Raw genomic sequence first — 21,303 nt, 5'->3', positions numbered from 1 at the left:
ACAACTTAATGTCTACTACAGGTATGCTTTCCCATAAAGTAATAAGAGAATGAAACTGAGTTTTCAGGGCACAACTTGGGGGATGTATTTCCTGTATTTTAGCTTATTAAAAAAAAAAAAAAACTGCAGCAAAAAAGGATATATATATTTTTAAGTGATGAGATAGTATGAGTAGCTGTAAAATTTAAGTGTTCAACAACATAAGAGAACATGGTCAGCAAATAATTTCTTGTTCTTGCCGTCACAACTTGGCCACATAGGAATCACAAGAGTTACGCAGGATCACATTTTCTACTTCAAGAGCGAGCTTTCAAACAATTATTTATTTATTAAGAGGGGAAGAAAAAAAAATCCCTGCTCACATCTGCAAGTAGAAGTGTGAGAACAGAGACTAAAGCTTCCAATTTTAAATCGCGCATTTTAACTTCCCGCTCTCTAAAATGCTGATCCGCACCCAGGCGCGGCCTCAGCCTCGTTCCACAGAAAAGGGCACGAATACAGTTAATGAATGACATTTTCTATCACATCTCCTTACATACAGCATGCTTAGCCTTGCTTTATGTTTACAGAAGCAAGACTAAAAATGTCTGCCACAAAATTATTTTTAAATACCCATGACTGCCGTAGCTTCCTTGCATAGGTTGGCCCTGAAGCCTTTTCCCACTGCCCTGCGCACACAGAAGACACAAGCCCTAATTATACTAGAAATTAGCAACCAAATCCGACAGCACGGCGCAAGGCTCCCACAGACGGGTTTTGCGAGCACTTTGGGGCCTGCTGCCCTCAGATCAGCCATCACCCGCTTGGGTGTTACATCAAAGGAGGCCTCACCCACGTGGCACACCTCTGTCACCTCCTCTCCTAGAGAAAGCTCCTCCAGCAGAGGGAAAGGGAATTTATTTTCTCTACAGAACAAAGGGCCCCCAGAGGTGCGGTTAAAAAAAATTAACCTCCCAATCAGAGAAAACACCTCCTCATTAATGCAGTTCAGGTGTCACGAGTGATTTAAGCACCTGGAAGGGACGGGAGGTGGGGAGGGGCCAGCCCCAGGTGCCCCCATTTGGGGTGTGATGAGGGGGAATGGCACAGCCCAAGTGACACAGGGCCACGTCAGTGACCAGGCACAGCGCAGGCGGCCTCGCGAGGTGCCAGCTGCTCCTGCCGTGCCACGAGGCAGCACCCAAAGGCGTGCCATGTGCTGCTCCGTGCTGGCCCCAGGGAGGAGAGCCGGGCCAAGGCACGGCTGCCACAAACCGTGCCCCGCGTTCCTCGGCGGAACACGAGTGGCAGGCGGGATGATTGCGATGCCTCCACAGAGTTTTGAATAAAGTGACCTAAACCTTTAAATATTGCAATGGCCTTCCCTCCGTGCAGAGGGGTCCGAATGTAGAATTTCTGCATTCCTTTCACATTCCCTTGAGATTTCCATAGTAAGTCAGAAATCTACGCTGAGCTTATTAAAGACTTTGCACCTCCCCCAAAATAATTCCCCACCCTTCTATCTAGAAAACCTTGACCAGGCCCCTTCTTTCAGCACAGCCCTTGTCTTTAAATACTTCCAGGGGGAGGGGAGGCAGAGCCATACACAGTCCTGCACAGCAGGTAGGGAGGCAATTTTGCAGGCCTGGGTGTGCCCACTCCCAGCGTGGGGATCCAGCAGAGGCTGGAATGCAGCCACCCCAGCCCTCAGTCCCTCTCCACCCATCAGCATCATGGCAGCCCCGGCCTATGGCATCCTGACCTCCTGCGCATGACAGATGGCCAAGCACTCGGCCTTCCCTCCCACCCTTCCCTGGAAGGACACCCACAAACCACCAGTGGGAGCCATACAGTCTTAAAAAAAAAAAAAAAAAAAATAATAATAATAATAATAATAGAGGAATTTGTGAGGCAGTGAGCTGGAGCTCCCCACAAAGCAGCCTCACAGTGACCAGGGTGCAATACAACAACTCCAACACACCACAAACCAACTTTTGCTCTTAAGAAACATCACTTGACCCAACTTAATTGTACGCTCACAGGGAGGGACAGGTTTGGTGTATTCGCCGGTGCTGTGAACAGTGCCACTCCTCTGGCCAGCTCGGAAGCAGAGGAGCACGTGAGGCCCCATGGAGGCCCAGCTAGCAGCCCCTGCATCAAGAGATACGGGGGCTGCAAGAAGCTACTCTGAAAACACGTTAACAACCAGCCTCACCAAAACGCCAGCTTAGGAAGGCCGTGCTTTCACACATCTCACCACTCTACATACACACCCAGTCAGCAATGTCTGGAGACGCAAAAAAATCCCAACTTTTTGACAACCCCTCTCCCCCCCCCCCCTTTCCAGTCCCACCCCCAAATGGAAGAGTATCCTACATCTATAAAAGGAGCAGGAAAGGCAATTTTACTTACGGAGGCCACTGAACAAATTCTAAATGGGTTTCTATATTTGATTTTGGAAGAGGAGTAGTAGAAACAAAGGGGAAGGAAGTGCAGCTATGAGAAATGCAAGTTAATTTTCTCTTAAATGGCAGCATAAATCGGAGCTGTGTGTGCTTTAACTAGTGAGGACTTGGGGAGAAACAAGGCGGCTAGGCTGATACAATTGTATCTGCCTTTTTTTTTTTTTTTTTTTTTTTTTTTAAATCCTATTGCTATGCCCATATGTAGGCTGGAGAAGTGCTAAAGTCCAGTGCAGCCCTGTTCCCAACCCCAGTGCAGACAGATCCACACTGGTGATAGCTGGGAATACACAAATACAGGAAGACACCAACAAACGTGAAGAAGGGACTTTTACACTAATCCACATCTGACAACAGCTCGGAGAGCAGGAAAATACACTGAAGCACATTAAACAGTAATACAAAAAAGTTTGGGGAGAGGAACACAGCAATGTTCAGTTTGCCTCTACCATAAGCAAAATAAATTTGTTTTCAACAACGTGAACAGAATAATTTGTGCAAGCTTAAGATGAATAAGAATGATACGCTCATTTATTATGGAAATTGAGAGGAAGTGATCAGTCCTTACGTGTCCCACGGACTCTTCCTTCTTAAACATAAAAATATTTTCCCTCCACAATAATTTCTTTTTATATACAGAAGACCTGAAATGCAGACTGCTGCAAACCAAAGCCACGTATCTCGCATAACAAATGAAGCAGCGCACATAGTACATTAATTCCCAATTAAAAGAAATACCAAATGCAACCACAATGATCAGCACACTGCAAAATGCTCCAGAAAGGGTTTTCAGTTGTGCTTTTTTTTTTTTATGCCCCTTAAATAGATCAAAAATCCCCCATCTTTCCCGAGCAAAGATTTCCTCCAACACCTAACAGTGATTAAACTTCAATTCCCAAAGCAACCCATTACTACGTCCAAATTCTCCTTTTCCAATCAGCTATTTTCAAATGACCGTGCTTTTAAAATGAATGCTGAAATGGCAGAAGCCCCTCTCCCCCAAAGTTCCACACAGATGTACTTCTCAGATCGAATAATGGAGCTCAGAAACAAGCACGTGCAAAGTTTAGTGCCTTTTGCTGGTATTATCTGGTGCACGCCAGGTTCCCTGCAATCTAGCATTTGTGGCTGAATTGCTACAGGCAGCAGAAAAACACCGCCCTGCTGTATCGCAAGTATCGCTTCTGCACGCGAGGCCCACTAAATTACTACCCTGAAAAAAATTAAACATGCATTTTGAAATTAAGGACCCATTAATCCAGCCTTTCTTAAGAAGAAGTCATCCTGCTGCTTCACTACACCGACTCGAAGGAGATACAAACCCTCTTGCACACAGATAGTCAAACACAGCTCTGCACCGCGTGCCTATAAAACGCTCTGGACTCCAACATGGCAGGAGCAGAGATGTACACAGCAGCGTATTTACACGACGCGTTCTGCTGCTGGAGCTCATGTGCTCGCTGCTCCACAGCCCCTCACTCTGCAGCTCCTGCTCACACACCGAATTTTCACTCCTTGAGGGAACTTTAAAATCTTACCAACCTTCCACCATTGCAATGCAATAACCTGATTATTTCACAAAAAGGCCTTTTTCTTTTCTTTTCTTTTTTTTAAAACACTACCCTGCTCAATGCAATCCATAGAAATACACGGGGCCATTAGGCACAGAACAAGCTGCGGGTGTAAGGAAGACATCCCTTTATCTATAAGGATGAGAAACTCAAGCCTATGCAATTTTTCAAATCACTTATCACTAGGGAAACGCAGAGGGAATTAACAATAATAATAATGAGAAAAAAGAGAAATTACCTTTGTCTTTTAGGGACTGAATGCTCAACTTCTATGAGTTTCCCGTGCAGCTCCACTTTACCTGCGAAGAACAGAAGGGAAAATATTGGAGAGCGGCCGTGCGGCTCGCGGCGGCGCGAGGCAGCAAAGCGGAGCGCAACACGTTAGAGCCCATTCATCGGCCGCGGGGCAGCGCGGGGCGGCCCGGGGCGGGAACAAAGCCGTGGCCGCGGGCCGCTGCTCCCGGGGAAGGCGAGAGGGGCTGCGCGGAGCCGCGGGCCTCCAAGCCGGCCCGGGAGCACGCAGGGAAAGCGGCCCGACCGCGGCGGGGCCGCCGTTCGCGGAGGTTCCGCTAAGCAGCTTCACCCGCTGTTTTTATTATTATTGTCATTATTACGTTGTTTGTTGGAGTTTTTTGTTGCTGTTGTTGTTGGCGGTTTTTTCGCGTTGTGTATTTTTGGTTTTTTTGTTTTGTTTTGTTTTTTAATTCACAAAAACAGGATGTCGGGGCCGGGAGCAGGAGCGCTGCTGGAGGCGGTGATGGGTGCGTGAGAGCGGCGAAAAGAAACCGAAATAAATACCGGGCGGAGCGAGGGAGGGGGGGCGGCGGGGCTCCCATCTCTCGGCTGCGGGGCATTTCGGCGGGCAGCCCGCGGCCTGCGCCGTGCCGAGCCGAGGGGCCGCGGGGAGGGAATGGGGGAGGGGGGGCACCGAGGGCCGCCCGCCCCCGCGACGGGCCCCGGGGTGTGGAAAAAGCAGGGGGCCGCGGGCCCGGCCCTCCTCCGCTTCCCCCCTCCCCCCCCCCGGGGGCCGCTGCCGCGCCGGGGGAGTCTCACCTGGGCGCGGGGGGGACAACGGGGGCCGTCGGGGGTGGGCGCGGGGCCGCTCACCTGAAAGCGCCTCGATGGCCTTCATGGCCCAGCTCTCGTCGGGGCAGTCCACGAAGGCGTAGCCCGTCTTCACCAGGAACTGGCCCGAGAAGGGGATCTTGGAGTCCTTAAAGAGACTTTCCAGGTCGAGCGGGCTGACGTTCTCGCCGAGGTTGCCGATGTAGAGCTTGTTCATCTTCCCGGCGGCGGCTGCAGCCCTCGGCTGGCGGGAGGAGGTGGGGAGAAAACAAAACGCGATGGAGGAAGGAGAGAGAGAGAGGACGGGGAGGATAATCGGCTCCGCAGCTCGCGGCCCTCCCTCCCTCTCTCAAGGGGTAAAAAATAAAACGAAAACGAAGGCGAACGGAGCCCTAAGTGCGTGCCGTGCCACCCGGGCGCATGGGGGGCCGCGGGAACAGCCGGCGCCGGGCCGCGATGGCGGGCTGCGAGAGGAAGAGGAGGAGGGGAGGGAGGGAAAAAAAGTACTTTTTGTCTTTGCCCCCGAGCCCCTCCGGCAGCAGCGGGCGGACTATGGAAATGTCACACTACGTGCGCGCAGGCACCGCCTCTCGCTGCAAAAAAACACACAGAGAGAGGAGGGGAGGGGGAAGGAAGGAGGGAGGGAGTCAGAGAAGGGAAAGAAAAAAAAATTACTTGAATATTCCGGCTTTTTGAATGAGCCACGTGTTCAAACTACAAATCAACTTCTCACGTGAGGAATCCCGGCTCTTCAATTAGCGAGCGACTGGGCCGGAGTGGGGGGTGGGAGGAAGGAGGAGGAGGAGGAGGAGGAGGAGGAGGAGGAGGAGGGTCGGGGTGAAGGCCGAGGGGAGCCGGGCGGGACGGGAGAAGTTGAGAGCGGAGGGCGGGGGAAGGGGAACGCGGAGCCGGGTGGGCGCAAGCCCTGCCCCCTCCTCTGCCCTTCCGCCGGGGGGCCCCAGCCACCCGAAAAGGAGCGAGTGAGAGGGGTGGCGGCCCGAGGAGGGAGGGGAAAAGGCACCGCAGTGCCCGCCCCCCGCCCCGCTCCTCCCCGCCGGGCCGGGCCGGGGGATTGGGCAGCGGTAGCGCGGCGCGGAGAGCCCGAGGCGCCGGGAGGGTCGGGGGGAGGAATAGAAGGAGGAGGAGAATGAGGATGGGAATGGGAATTGGGGGGTTGGGGGAGCGGCCGCGACTGCGTGCTGGGGGGCTGCGATGGGGCGGGGGGCTGCGCAGCCCCTCCGGAGCCCCATCTGGTAATGGTTGTGCGATGCGGGCGTTAGGGGAAGGAGGGGAGAAAGGAGGGAAAAATACAAGAGGGAAAAAAAAAAAGACACCGGGGCGGGGGGCGGGGGGGGGGGCGGGGACGGGGAGCGGCGGAACCTCGCTTGGGGCACCGGAGCCGGGCCGGGGGCACACAAAGGGCCGCGGCCCCCTCCCCCCAGAGCCGTTAGTGACTCGGTCGGGCGGGCACGGCGGGGGGCTCGGGGCGGGGGGAAGCACGGAGGGACGGGCGGGGGGCCGAGGGAAGGCGCATTCAGCGGGGAGAGGAGACGGAAATGAGAGCCGGGCCGCGCTCCGTGCGGTCGTCCAGCGGGGCTCGGCGCGCCCGAGGGAGGTGCGTCCCTTCCCGCGCGGCCCCGCACGATGGGAGCGCGGCGGACCGCTGTTTTCTCAGCGCCGCGCTCGTTCCCACGCGTGCCGCAGCGGCCGCGGGGCGCAACTTCGGCACAACTCGACGGGGCTGCTCCTTTGTTCCCCGCGCTCCGGGGGCATCGGGGCCGCTCCTTCCCGAAGCCATCGTGCGGGGCCTTCCCGCGGCCGCGCAGAGCGGCCCTCCCACTGTGCGCGGCGGTGCCCGCGGCTCCGCCAGGAACCGGGATGGGCGAGCGCGGCAGCTCGGAGCCGGCTGGAGGGATTGTCGGCTGGGCTGCGCTCATCGGAATTTAAGCACTACTTCCGTTTTGTTGGAAATGAGCAAATAATTCTCTTCATCTTCCCCCCCACCCCTTTTTTTTTTTTTTTCCCCCGACTGTATTAACCTCCTCCTGGCTCTTTAACGCCGGCTGAGGCATTTCCCGAAATGAATTTGTGTTTCATCGTTTCAAACGTTATGGCGTCGTTGAAAGAAACAATTGTGTCAGCCGGGTGCAGCCCCCCGCCAAGCGCCCCGCGCTCGGTCGGACCCGGGCAGCCATCGGCCGCCGTCCTCGAGGCTTCGTTGCGCTCTGCACGAATTCGATCCGTGCCGAATTTCCCAGCGCTGTGCATGTGCTCGTTCCGCCATGGTTGGGCTGCGGGATTTCCTCCGGCCGCCAGCCGGGCTGCGCCCATGCAGTGTCCTCTTTTGCGGATGTGTTTGCTGGGAGATCTACTGTAAGAAATGAAGCTTGAAAGTCCACAGCACGATCGCAATCGGATGGCTGGGAAAAAAAAAATAATGTAGAAATAAAACCCCGTTTATTAGCAGTCCCTTTCTTTTGCTCCTCTGGAAACATCTCGCTAATAAGGCGGAATGTTTGTCTCTAATGCTCAATAATACGGAGCTTTGTTTGCAAGAAGTGTGGGTTGGGTAGCGGTTTCGTGAGTAAATCCGAAGGCTGAAATGCCAGAAAATAAAGGAGCACCCGGTGGAGCGGGGGTCGCGGTGCAGAGATCCGCCCTGTATAGAGTAGGCGGGCGGGCCCTCGTACGGCGACCCCCACTCCGCGCCGGCCCGGGGCAGCCGTCGGGGCCGCGGCTCCACTCCCACCCGTGGGCGGCCATCGCCACTCGTAGTAAAACGGCGCGGGGCGTGGCGCGCCGCCTCTTCCCATTGGCCAGCGGACGGCCGAGCGCGCCGCTGCGCCGCTTTCTATTGGCTAAAGCGCCGGCCCGCGTGGCGCGAAAGAGGGGGCGCGGGCGAGAGAGAAGGGGGCGCGGGAGCGGGGGGCGAGGGCGGGGAGAGCCGGTGGCGGCCCGGCCTTTGTCACGCGGTAAGTGCGGCCGTGCCGGTGAGCGCGGCGGAAAAAGAGGCGGCGGCGGGCCCGGGGCCGCGGGGATGCGGGGCGAGCGGCCGCCGATCCCCGGTGTACGGTCCCGGCTTTGTCTTCGGACCGCGCGCCGCTCGAAGGCGGCTCGGAACCGGGTACCGGGCTAGCGGCGCGGCCGGGCGGTTGGAGAGCGATGAAGACGGAGAGCTGGAGATAACGCTGCGGGCGGCCCCGCGCCGGGTAGGGCGGTTTTTCCAATAAAGCAGAGCCGCAAAGAGATCGCCTCGGTGTCTGTGTGACCGTGCGGCCGGGAAGCCACAGGGACTCCTTACTTTGTAATGCGGCGGTCACGCCGCGCGCTACCGAAATGATGCAAACCCCATTTCTGAGCGAGTGTTCCGGTGTGCAGAGCGCGGTGCCTGTGGCTCAGCATGGAGCTGCGTGCTCAGCTCGGAGAGCAAAGGTTTTATTTCTTCATTCTGTACGGTGATCTCAGGCTCCGGGTTCTGTTGCTCGGTTTATCTCCTTTTCAGCTTTAAAACATTCGCAAACCGATCGTACAAAACCAAAAATCCTCTCACGCGCATTTAAAACCCAAATCCAGTTTGCAGTCACGTTGGCACGCACCGGCCGTCAACTTTTTATCGGCTCCGACTCCGCTGGGAGCAGCCGCGCTCCGAACGGGGCTTTCCGAACGGCCCCGCTGCGACGGGGCACTGCGGCGTCCGGGACGCGAGCTCTGCTCCCGGCGGTGGCGGAGACGGGAAGAGGGAACCCCGGCGGGCGCTGCCCGGGCTCCATCCCAGCCGGCGGCCGGAGCCCTCCCCACGTGGCTCCTCCGGCCCGGGGTGCTCCGCGGGGCTCCCGCTGGAAGCGCGGGGCTGGAAACGAAGCGCGGCTTCGGCCGCGGGACCGCTTTCCCCCGTCGAAGGGGGTTTAACTCGATTCGGGACGTGTTTTTTTGTTCGGCTTTTGTTTTGTTTCGTTCGGGTGCGTTCGGGAGAAATCCGGCTCCGCTTCCCGCTTCGCTCAAGGAGCTCTTTTAGCCGAGGGGAAAAAGATATCGAGGGAAGGAAACGGGGCAGCAGCCCGAGCGTGAAATCCCCGCGGAGAGAACAATGGGCGCCCCGCGGCCCCGCGCTGGGTTCCCGCCAGGGCCCGGGCCGGGGGCTCCGCCGGTCCCTCCGCGCCGGGGGAGGGTCGGGGCCGGGAGCCCCGCGCGGGCAGGGCGGGACGCCCCCGGCTCCTGCCCAGCAGTCGTTAGGCGTTCGGAGGAGAAATCTTCGTTTCTTTCTCCACAAATGTTGGTATGGCACTGCCTCGGAGGAAGCTCTGTAACATTTTTCTTTAGATATTTAAAAAAGGGGGGAAAAGAAAAAAAAAAAAAAAAAAGCGACGTTATTTTGAGTTCCGATGGTTTCTTTAGGTATCTTATAAGCACGATTGGAGATGTTAGCTGCTGGGGTTTGACAGAGTTTACTTTTTTTGTTGTTTTATTTTAAATCGGTTTAATATCTTAGCAGATATTTATTCCTTTGCTGGAGGTTGATAAGAGCTCAGCCCCTCCCCGCTTCTGTGATAGTTGGGGTTGATTTTGGTTTTGTCTTTTTACAAACCCAACCATATTTGTATGGTTTATAACATCCCAATAGCAAGGCAACACCCCTGAAACCAGCTTCAACTCAGCCATTAATCCACATACCCTCTGGAGAACCAGCTCCCAAACACTTCTGTTGAAAATGCCCTTTCCCTTCACAATATACAATTTCTCATCTGCTCCTTATATTTTTTTCTTGTGCTCAGGAGCGACCCAGTGCTGAGAGCTTTGGCTTTTTCTTCCCATTCTTTGGACAGCTTAGCCCACAAATTGCAGAGCCCAGGGCCACCCCACTGCCCTTCCTGCACCCCAACCTCCTCCCTGCGTCCTTCTGTCCTTCTTCATCTGCCCTGAAATGAGCTCTGCTCAGTGCTCTGTGCTCCTCACAAAGCCATTCCCCAGAGCTGTTTGCCTTGTGCTGTGCACTACCTTAGTGCATGGCTCATGGCTTTAGGTAGACAAACGTGGGGAACTTTGATGAGGGGAGATCTGTTTGGATGGTATTGTCAGTGCAAAATGGCTGCACAGCCATGTGAGGGGAGGAAACGCCTTTTTTTTTCTTCTTTTTTTCTTTGTTGTTTCCCCCACCCCCCCAAGTTATGGGTTTCTGACAATTAATTAGCTAATGAAGTTTGACCTTTTTTTGTTTTTTTTTCCTACAACACTTTATGGTTACTGCAAAAAAAAATAAAAATAAAAATAAATTAATTTAATTTAAAAAAGAAAATGGGAGCAGCTAAAACTTGTACTAAAAAAAAAAAAAAAAAAGTACTGAAGTGGGAGCAGAGAAATCAGCATAGCCCAGCAGTGCTGTGCATCCCCAAGGCTCCAGCCTGGGGAAATAAACGGCAGCCCCAGTGCAGCCAGCCAGCCCTGCTCTCTGCTCATTCATTGCCATTTTGAGGATCCACTTGCATCTCAGTGGGGTGATCCCTGATGCCCCTGTGGCACAGAAATGTATCCCAAACTCAGAAGCACTTTCTACTAACTTTAGCCCCAGGTTTTTCTGCAGAAAATATTTTTGGGTTCACAGCAGATAATTTGTTTTAATTATTATCTTTCTTTCTTTGTTTGTTTTCTTTCTTCTTTCTTTCTTTCTTTTTTGGAACAGTGAACAGTTTTTCTGCACATTCAAATGTTTTTCAGATCTTACTTAAACTAAAGTTTGCAAATCCAAGAGGGAAACATGAGAGAAATGCCACATTTAGGTGTGGTGAGAGGCTGTTCGCCATGAGCGCGTTGTAGGGCATTGTGTGAGCGGATCAGGGCTTGTGGCAGTGGGGCTGAGCTCACGGAGCGCGCGGGCACAGTGCTGTGATGGGGTCACGGGGCCAGAGGAAAAATGCAGCTTTCTTGCATCGGAGCCATGATAAAGCCCCCGCCCATACACACACATCCACTGAGGCGTTCTGATAGGCAGCGGTTGGAGGCAAGGCTCCTGTCCACCTTCCCGGCCACAACGTAGCAATGTAAGAACAGAGGCAAGTTGTGCCACCAACGAAATGCCAATGTTTGTTTGCTTTTGCTCTTTGGGTGAAAAAAAATGAAATTATCCACAATATTGTACTGTCTTGCATTGAGCATTGGATCCAAGGAAATTCGGGAGTGTTTCGTGCCTCCTTCCTTCAGCTTTGTTTGGGTTTATGGTGCCAATAAGGCTGCATCCCAACACTGAACCCAGGTGTGGTTCAAGTCAAAAGAGCGGTAGAGTTTCTTCTCAAAACAAAAAAATCCAAATGCTGGTTCTGATGGCGATGAAACGCAGCCTTAATCAAAATGGGTGCTAAAGCTGCTGAATGAAACCATGAAACTCCAGAAATTCCCCTTGAATTTCCCCCAGCACCTGCAAGATAACGAAAATACAGAACTTCGTTTCTTCAAATCAAAATAAAAACAAAATAACAATAAAACAATCGAATACATGTTTGTAGACAATGGTTAAGTGAAGACGCCTCCTGTCAGAGGCTCAGTCTAACTGAGTGATGGAATATGCCATATTCCCAGCCCACAGTTCTCATTTCAATGGCAGCCGTTGCGTTGTTCTGAGCTGGCCCGGCCACTGAAAGGTTCCACCCAGCTCCACCAGGCTGAGGGTAGCGGGGCTTGGCCAGGGGCTGCAATGGGGACTCAGGGGGCCTCTGTGGGGATCTGGGGGAGATCCATCCCTCAGTGGGTCAGCGTTTGATGTTTCCACCTTTGCCCTGTCTCATAGGGGCTGCTCGTGGGTGCGCAGCCATGCGCCGGGTGCCAAAGTCCGGCTATCCCAATCATTGGGAAAGAGGGAGCAGCCCATGCTCCCCCTGGAACACACTGTTTCTGTCCCATGCTGCCTTCACACAGCTCAGGAGCCCTTCTGAGCAGGAAAAAAAACCACAACAAATGGTAGCCAAAGGGAATATTTCGTTTTCTCTATAAATTATGTGTGGAAAAGGAACGAAAAATATATGAGATTTGACACCTGAAATCCCCACCAGAACCCTCTCCTGTTTCCTTCTGCTACAAATAAAGTTGCAGTTGATTCTTTCAATTCTCATACAAAATATTGCATGTCTTTTTTTTGTTTTTTTTTTTTAATTATTATTTTTTTAATGGCAATTCCTTCACGCCGGGCACCTTGCAGTGGGCTCCCTGCCACCAGGAATCGTGCCGGTGCCCGTTGGCAGCCCCGCAGCACAGCAGCAAGCCAGGGCACGCTGTGCTGCAGCTGTGGGTCCAGCAGGGAGGTGCTGAGCTCCTCGGGATCCGGGGCTGGGGGTTGTGCTGCTGCCCAGCCCTCCAGCAGGACGCCCATGGCCCAGACTGCAGAACCTGGGCTTGCTCGTGGGGCGGGGGGCACAACGGTTGTGTTTTTAAACGAATAATGCAGAACTTTTCTTTGGGATTCTCTTCACACATTGCGCTTGTGGGGTTTGTCTCCTGCATTAACTGGCTCTTGCTAACCTGTTAATTTACTGCTATTAGTTTGCTTACACGATTTCTGGTTTTTATTTGAATTTTTTTATAGTTTTCTGGTCTCAAAACCAGCTTAATCGATAGTACCTCCTTTGTTGTTGTTCATATTCTTTTTACACACTTAACAGATTCAAACATTCATTAATCTTGCCCAGGCACCTCAAAAAGTAAGAAATACCATAAGAATCAAGGAATAAAGACAGCAGAGGAGAACAAAATTTTGGTTTTGTTTTTAGTATGAGATATGAGGCATTTCTTGCAATGAAGTGCTGAGATACAGCACTTACTATTTTCAGGAGAGGCATTCCTTTCCATGATCCCTTTCTGTATGACCCCTGCAACAACACAGGAAGTAGTTTCAGGCACAGCAGAGCTCTGTACTTCTGCCCGCACTGGAACCAACACCAGCAGAGAACCGAGGGGCACAGGGATGCCTTTCCTTGCTCTACCATGAAAAACCACATCACCTTTAGTTGCTATTTTAAATTCAGATCTATTAGCAACTAAACTAAACCGAGGAATCCACACCAACGGGGACTATATTAGCACAAATCTTAAACCCATTCCATCTGTGGGCAGCGTTCCCTTCTCACAGTGAGGTTTTATCCTAAAACGAAGGTGGGGTCCCGTGGAGGACTTCTCCCTTCTGACAAAGCTCAGCAACCTTCAGAGGAGATCAGTGCACACAGCGCAGGGCAGCGCCATCCCTGTGGCTCCCACAGCCCTTCTGCGGGCACTTTCCCTGGGGATGGGAGATAGTCGCCTTTCTCTTCATCATGGCTCAGTATCTGACAAAGAGCAGTGATGAGGCAGCTGGGAGCCAGATCTCTGCTGTTTCAGCGGGTGGAAGGTGGCTTCACAGTCACTGTTTTAACTGTGCAATTCACAGATGTAACATTCTACTTTGGCTGTGGAGGTTCCTGAATAGAGATTGCTTAGAGATATGTGCTAATAGATAAAACCTCCCGGATTTAACACACATACAAGCTACAACGTGGGTCCCACTGCTATATGGCCAGGCCAGCAGACCCTGCTCCAATGCACACTGTCCCCACAAAGTTGGGCACTCTTTGGAGGGAGCTGAGCCGATCTACCTCCAACTGAGCAAGGGGGAACATTCAGTGCAATGATCCCACCAAAAATTGAATGGGGAGGCTTTCAGAACGGGTGGGCTTTCAGAATGGGTGGGTAACGCTTCCCCTCCTTTGTTTCCTGCCTTTGGAGTGCAGCAGCTTGCAGCTAAGGAAGAAACCTGCTGGAGGAGCTGAGCGAGCCCACGTCGGAAGCTCTGCGGGAAGGACACCTTCTGCCGTGGTGAGGGTAGGGGGGAGGCATGGCTGGAGCCAGAGATACCACGATGGCTCCGTGGGGTTCGGGTTCCCCAGCCCGTCCCTCCTCCCCCCGGGGGAGAGCGGCAGCTACTGGGGCAGAGGCTGGGGATGAGGCAGCCTGGGGACATCATGTCCCCGCCTCTGGTTTCTGCCCTCCAGACAGTGGTATGGGGGGGAACACGGAGCTTGTGGGATGCTGGGACGCTGTAGTGAAGGCATAAGACGGGGATAAATCAGCAGCAGTTTTTGGCTTGGAGCAGCGGGAGAAGGGAAGACACCAAGATTTCCTTTGCGCTGACCTCGTGGAAGGTGCCCTCACCTCTCCACCACTGCCTGAAAATGTTCTAGCATGTGCATGCTTTACATTAACAATCGGCTCTATACATATTCAAATAGGGACATTATTAAGCTCGTGCCTGTTCAGACATATGCCCCTAGCAGGGGTGCTGGCTTCGCTTATTTTCTTTGGCTGTGGTCTCAAACAGGAGGCGGCAGAGCCAGAGCAAATTGTGTACGTGTGGATCCCAAAAAAAGTGTATTTTACATACATGTGTTGCTACAACACAGCATCCTTCCCGAGAGCTATAGGTGAACCTGATCCTGGAGAGAACAGCGTGCTGTGCGATGATGATCAGAGCACTTCCTTTTCCTGCAGCAAAAGCCCAAGGGAGAAGGGCAGCGGCACAAAGGCAGCACCCACGAGAGCCGTGCCCGCCTGCACTCAGGTCTCCACACCCCCTGGCTCCTTGCTGCTCACTGGGCATGGCCACAGAACCCGGCTCTGGGGAAGCAGATCTTGGTGAGCAGCCCTCTCCCTGCTCAGCACGGGTGCCAGCTCGGTGCCTGTCCACCCACAGGTGGATGCTGGGGATGTCACACTCGCTGCTCCCCTCTGTGCAGGGATGTCACAACCCGCTCCCTGCTCTCGCTTGCTCTGCTCATAGCATGCCTTTCCTGTTTCACCCAATTTTTCTTCCTGCCCTGCTTCCCTTTTTGCCTGCTGACCTTCAGCTCCCACCCTTCCTCCAGCTATGCCCCCTGATCCCCCTTCTCCTTTCCCTCTCCTCTTCAGGAGTTGTGCCTCCATCTCCTGGCTGCCCCCACTTCTACTCTGTGCCGGTTCTATGGCACACGTGTACATTTTGCTGTCCTGCCCCACACCAGAAGTCAGAATTTAACATCTCTGATCAGGATTTCCATAAACCAGCCACATCTTGGGAGCACCCAGCTTGCAGACTTCCCTGGTGCAACACTGGTCCCCAAATACCACAATACTTAGCACAATAAACTGCAGGGGAGAGCATCCAGCATAGGTCAGTCTCTCTTTGGGGCAACTCTGTGAGAAGGCAGAGCAGCAGCAGAGCATTGGGAGACTGCTTGGGTCTGGGGTTGTACTCCTCAAGATCAGTGCTGGGGGGTCGCAGAGTGGGGACACAGCGGTGGGAACACAGTGGCAGGGAAGTAGGAGATGGCAGTGGGTCCAAGCACAGAAGACACGGGGCAGTGGAGTGACGTCGGGTGCAGCAGATGCAGAGCAGCGCCTGGTGAGCAGCTGTCGGGGTGCTGGGCAGGGGAGCACTGAGCCCGGCTGGGGAGGAAGTGAAAAGCAGACGAGATCTTTGTGGGTTTGCAGCAACTGGTGGCTGACAGGAAGAGCCAATTCATGCCGGCATGAAGGGAAGAAGAAAGGAGAAGGGCAATAGTGAAAATCCACGTTGTTCACTTAGATGCCTAACAGTCACTCTGCTGCAGGAGAAAAACAATTTGCTGGTCGCAGGAAGGAAAAGCAAGCTGTTTCTGGAGCACTCAGAAAATTATGGGTGCTCCTTAACTTACTGCTGTCAGCACTTTAAGATAGCAGACATCACCCCTATCTTCTCTGCAGATCTCTGCTGTTTTGAAATTTTACAGGTTCCCTGGTTAGTAACTCAAAGGTTACCAGCTCGTATTCAGCAAAGCACCACTCAGACAGGTTCATCCCACAGCAACTTTGCGTAATGAGAAACACCACTGTGCAGGAGGCAAGGAGATGGCTCTCAGCACTGCAGAGCAACCTGGGGCTCTGAGAGGAGAATGCTGGGATCGAGCAGAAAGTCCCCTTCCAGGCTGCTTCTTGCCCAAGCCCTGCACCTCCCGTTCCTGCATCCTGCTCAGTCCCCAGTCCATGGCTGGGCTCTCAGTGTGGCTGAACCGGGCTCCTCTCTCACTGCGGCTGTTCTGAGGTTCTCCCACTCCATGACCCACACCATTCTGCTCTGCTCCTTTCTGCATCTCTGTAACTCCCAGGGGTGAGCTCTGACCTTCCCCTTGCTGCCTTCAGCCCTGCTGCTTCTTCCCCTCTCCCCGTGGTGCTCCCACACCATCCAGCAGAGTAGTGGAAATTCCCCTTATCACACCTTCCTCCTTTCTTCCTTCCTTCGCTGTGCTGCAGTCTCTGGAGCTCAGGAATGGCGCCCAGCTTTGTCCCCACACTCAACGTAACCAGCCCTTCTGTCTCTCCCCATTTACAGGACGCTTTTTCTCCCTCATCTTTGTGAAAGAGGAGCTGAATGTCGAGCAGAGCCAGTGACAGTTTCAGCAGTGCTGCAGAGAAGGGCTGCCTCCCCAGCCTGGGAGAGATGAAAGCAGAGCCTTCTCTGAGTCTGAGCTATTGCACCTAATGAAATTTGGGATATTCTTGGGCAGCTCTTCAGATATCCTCTCATTCGTCATGATTAGTAGAAGATCACAGCAACTTTTTGAATGGGTATCATCACCACAAGCGGGCTGGCCGTGTCCTTCAGCAAGCCAACAGCTCGGCAGCCAACTCAGAAAGCAATTGACGGCCATAGAAGGCTTCGGCCAGGAGCTGGGGAGGAGCCGAGCCGAGGACATGGCTGTGCAGCCATAGGGTTTCAGAGCTCCCCTCATGTGGGGCCGCCGCTCAGCTCACACCATGGCTGCTCCCATCCCAGCTGCCGCGACCGTTCAGCACCGCTGACATGCCCGCAATGAGGGGCAGCGAGGCTGCAGGGCACTGCTGGCGGGACTAACGAGCTAAAAGTAGAAAGCAGGAGGAGACCGCAGCAGGTGGCTTCAGCGGGCGGGAAAAATGAAGGTTTCCATTTCCACATGCCACGGAGGATGGCGTTAGCTATGTGGGAAGGGATTTGAGTGGAAATCCTCCTGCCGCTCGCCTGGCTGTGGGCTGCTCCCTGGCGCCAGGTGCCTCGAGGGGTATATTTGGCAGTCGGATCGCTTTTGTAAAGAGCGCAATGCCTGCAACACCTGGGGTGGGCTGTGCTTCAAAGACGGCCCAGCTCGTTTTCTGGGGCAGGAGGGGAGCTCTGGGAAGGATTGCTGCAGGCTTGGAGCAAGTGTGGCCATCCAGGCACTGCTGTGCTTTTATGGGCACAGGCCATCTGATGAGGATGGCCGAACCTTTCTGGCTGCATTCAGGAGCTGAAATAAATGAACACCACACCCCACTCTGCCCCGTGTCGCAGCTGCTGAGCCCGGGGAGAGAGCAGCGTCCTGCAGGAAGGCAGCAGGATGAGCTCCTCGCAGGCTGCCCGCTGCTGCATGGGTGTGTGAGAGCTGCCCACATCCCAGCAGAGAGAGCATTAATCGCTGTGTGCATCCCCTTAACACAAAGGCAAGGAGATGCTGCTGTGTTTCCCTGTGGCAGTTTTCCTCCTCTTGTAACAGCCTTTCTAGGGGGGTCTTTTTCATGACAATGTCTGAAGGAGCTTCTCCAGATCTCGGTGGTGCTCACTTCATTAAAAATCTCTCATATCACTCACTGCTTTCTATTCCTGCCCGGCTCCCAGGCTGATGTCAGCGCTCTCCCCAAATGTGGGAGATACTGTGTTCAGAGACTGCTCAGCACACAGCCACCAGCTCTTCTGATGGCTCTCCATGGGGCTCAGGCTCAGGATCCCCTGCAGAGGAACGGGTGCAGGATTGAAAGCTTTTGGTTTCAGATAAAGTCCCATTTGCCCATTTCACAACACACTTCTGCCAAGTATTCATGCAGCCAGTTCACCCACTCCCTGCTTTGTGAATGATCCATCCCTATTACCAACTTAATTCTCACGATTCCTACTTCCTGACTCCTCCTGAGCATTAGGAAAGCCACGCACGCCTTCCCCTTTGCATACAGCAGGGTAAGACCCCAGGAAGCAGGATCCGTGGCCTCAGCCTGGACCTCAGCAGGGGAGAACTACGCAGTGAGTGTCCACAATGGAAAGATTGTAAAGAGGATAACGGAGGAAATAACGAGGCAACCATTTGCCTGCTGTGGGGAGTTCATTTTAAAAACAGGCATGTCTTTCACAGGGCTTACCATCTCCCAACTACCTGCCTCCATCGATTAATTAAACTGATTAATGATATTTGCTGTCAGAGGAGACTCACGAGAGGGAAATGAGGGAGCAGCTGTCCCTCTGCCTCTCCCTCATCGCATGACTGCATGGGAATGGGGTTGGGACTGGGTAAAGTGCCTGCAGCCCATATCCAGCTCCCCATGTAGTCTGGCTTGTAGCCTGATTCAGCCCAGCTCCAGCCCCATGTCCAGCTTGGTTTAAGGCATACCTGCAGCCCCGGAGCACAAGGGCCCAGCCCCGCTCTGGAGTGTGCAGTCTGCAGGCACTGCTAGGTGCCTCGCTGCTTGATCTTTCATGGATCCTTTCACAAACTGCCCATTGTCTTCTAAACAAAAGATAATGAGAGAAGGGAGACTCTCATCCTTGTCTTCACAGCCAGAAAAACAAGATGCCACACTCTGAGGTTAAAAGCGAGCTGAGGCAGGAGCTGAACCACCATGGAGTGACTTTGTCCCAGCACAGACTTACCAGAGAACATCCTCAGCCAGACCAGGGTCTGGTCCAGCATTCAGCTCCAGTCAGGCTTTGTCATCCTGTATTTTGAATACCTGTTTTTCTTGTCTGCTCTCTGCGAAGCCCTCAGGGGTCTTTGCTGCATGGGCTCCTTTCCGGGCTGCAGCCAGATGTCAGATACACTGTAGATGAGTGCCTGGAAGTCAAGATTTTGAAAGATGTATGTTAACCCCAGAACAAACCACTGCACTTTTATGTTCCACTCTGAGTGAGAGACCAGAACTGGATGTTTGTTTTTAGCGAAGCCTTGTGCTCACTGCCTTCTCCCTTGAAGATCAGGAGATAACATAGCAAAGTTGAATGCAGCGTCCGCCCCAGCTGCAGTGCTGGACCCATGCCGCAGGTCCTGCACAGCCATTGTTTTGTTCATTGTAGACTTGTGAAGGAAGCTTCAGCGTGAGCAAGCACTTGTCTCCAGCTCCACCATCACCCTTTTTTGCCTGCCTGCCAGGTATTACTCTCAGCCCCAATACAGTCCACCAGGAAGAAGCTGGTAGCTTTACTGTTCAGCCCCCCACACACAAGGAAAGGCCTTCAAGTATGCAGTGCAGGTTATAACCAGATTTCTCTGCTTCTTTATCTCTCTTCTGGTCAACAACAGAGCATTCAGGGATCTGCCACTGTGCAAGGCAGGCAGAGAAAAGTAGATGAGAGCAGGGGTATGGAGCAGCTGCCCCAGCCTGGGCTTGGGGTGGCAGCCAGGGAGGTCAGCAGGAGGCTTTATTACACATAATTAACCTTCCTCTAAGGAGAATGGATTGCTCTGAAGGTACAAGAACTGTTAGAGGTTTCTGTGTCTACAGAATTACACAGAGAGTTCAGCTGAGCTGAGATGCATCTGAGTGGGTTTCCTTGTTTATTTGTCTGTCTGTCTGGGGAGGGGGAGGCTTTTATTTTATTTTATTGTTGTTTTTGATGACCAACTTCTGAACATTTGCTGCACTACAATCACAACCTAGAAATCCAAATCACATCCTCAGCCAGGAGGGACTCGGCTGTATAGTGACCATGGGATTTCACACCTGGGATTTCTCACAATGAAGCAGATTAGCTTTCTCAAGATTTTGCTTCTCTCCACCTGCCCCCAGCACTGCACCAAACCCAGAGGGAGGGAAAAGCTGACACTGTGAGCCAGGAGCAGAAGAAAAATGGGAGCACTAGGAAAGCACAGGAGGTGAAATGTTACAAGCAGGAGATAGGAGCTGCTGACAAAGTTCTTCATTCTGTTGCCGTTCTGCTACAATCCAGATCATGCCAACATATTCCACTGTGTGTGAGATCGCCATCAAAGTAGCTGAATTTTTTCTACTGAAAATATTCTGTGCATTTGATGGGAATTAGATGCTTTATGTTACTTATATTCATAAGGATCTTGAATCACATACCACCAATCATGTTTCAGTCAACAACAGCCAGGAGCTTTTTCTTCCTACATGAACGACTGCTGAGAACTGAGTGCCCATTGCCACAGACCCCTATGGAAGAGGGCTGAGCTATTGCAAATTATTAGAAACTGACTGCATAGAGGGTACAAGTATTAGTTATCTTTAGCTGTTCTTCGAGTCTTCTGTATCTTCTCATTTCCACCACAAGACAGAGGGGGCCAGCTGACAGATATTGTAGTACAGTAAATAAGCATCTCATTTTCATTACCCTGGTTCATTACCATCATGCTGAGAATGTGAGCAAACGTGGAGCAGTACAACAGATGGGTCCAAACAGCCCGTGGTTCCTCCACATGGAGATCTGCAAGACTGCTCTCTAGTAGCACCGGCGCATTGCTCTACCCCATCGAGTTTATAGGTGCATGTATTTTTTTTCCTTTTAAAATAAAGACCCACAGAAGCTCCACCCAGTAACTGTGATGCATCTCTGTGCAACTTGAGGAATGCTGTCAGTGCCTTCCCTTGGGGTACATCTTGAAAGCCAAAGCCACCGAAGCAGCCTGGAAGGCTATCACATGCCTGGCAATGCTTATTTGTAACAGCATATTCCATGCAATAAGGGAGCAGGTTTGCAAGAGAAAAAAATCAGCCTGGAAGATTTGACAGATCACAAACTACTGGATTTGATATTTTCAGAGAACGTGCATCCCAGTCCTGTAAGGGTGAGACAGTGGTCACAGGCAGGATGTGAGGAGCATTTACAGTCAGGATTGCTTTCTTCTGTGACAACTCACCACTCACACAGGAAGCACTGCAAGCCTTTTCTCACTTAGGGAAACTTCTATTTCCATAGCAGCCACCCATTTTTTCCAAGAACTGATTTAAATACAGGTATCCTATCTTAGTTAATCACCTTTAGTGTTCAGCCAAATACGTTAATGGTTAATTTGAATATGAAAAGGTATCTGCTATTAGACATCAATGATGCCACAAGGGCTGTCATTCTGTGTAAGGTGATCTCTCTTATCATGTCCTTCAACAGCAGCGACTTACAGCTCTCTCTAAGGCACGTAGAGCTGTGATTTCTTTAAAACAAACACGTAACATCTTTTATC

At 52.7% G+C, this 21,303-nt stretch overlaps 1 protein-coding gene across 2 annotated transcripts in view; it reads right to left on the bottom strand.

The window, feature by feature from the left end:
- Positions 1–5,869, bottom strand: part of IGF2BP3 (insulin like growth factor 2 mRNA binding protein 3) — a 100,950-nt gene extending 95,081 nt beyond the window's left edge. Inside the window, exons 1-3 of one of the 2 annotated variants that reach the window (XM_042888158.1) lie at positions 5,753–5,869; positions 5,120–5,321; positions 4,251–4,311 (exon numbers count right to left, since the gene is read on the bottom strand). In XM_042888158.1, coding sequence (XP_042744092.1) covers positions 4,251–4,311; positions 5,120–5,294 — 236 coding nt within the window. In that variant the 5' untranslated portion in view covers positions 5,295–5,321; positions 5,753–5,869. Of the gene's footprint in view, positions 1–4,250; positions 4,312–5,119; positions 5,322–5,584; positions 5,633–5,752 lie in introns of those variants that run through there. The other variant, XM_042888159.1, reaches the window with a different exon arrangement.
- Between the last annotated feature and the right edge of the window lie 15,434 nt (positions 5,870–21,303).

Source organism: Lagopus leucura, unplaced genomic scaffold (assembly GCF_019238085.1).
Source record: "Lagopus leucura isolate 7727_CA_CO unplaced genomic scaffold, USGS_WTPT01 Super-Scaffold_100157, whole genome shotgun sequence".
Classification (NCBI taxonomy): domain Eukaryota; kingdom Metazoa; phylum Chordata; class Aves; order Galliformes; family Phasianidae; genus Lagopus; species Lagopus leucura.
This window is presented reverse-complemented; position numbering and strand designations above follow the sequence as displayed.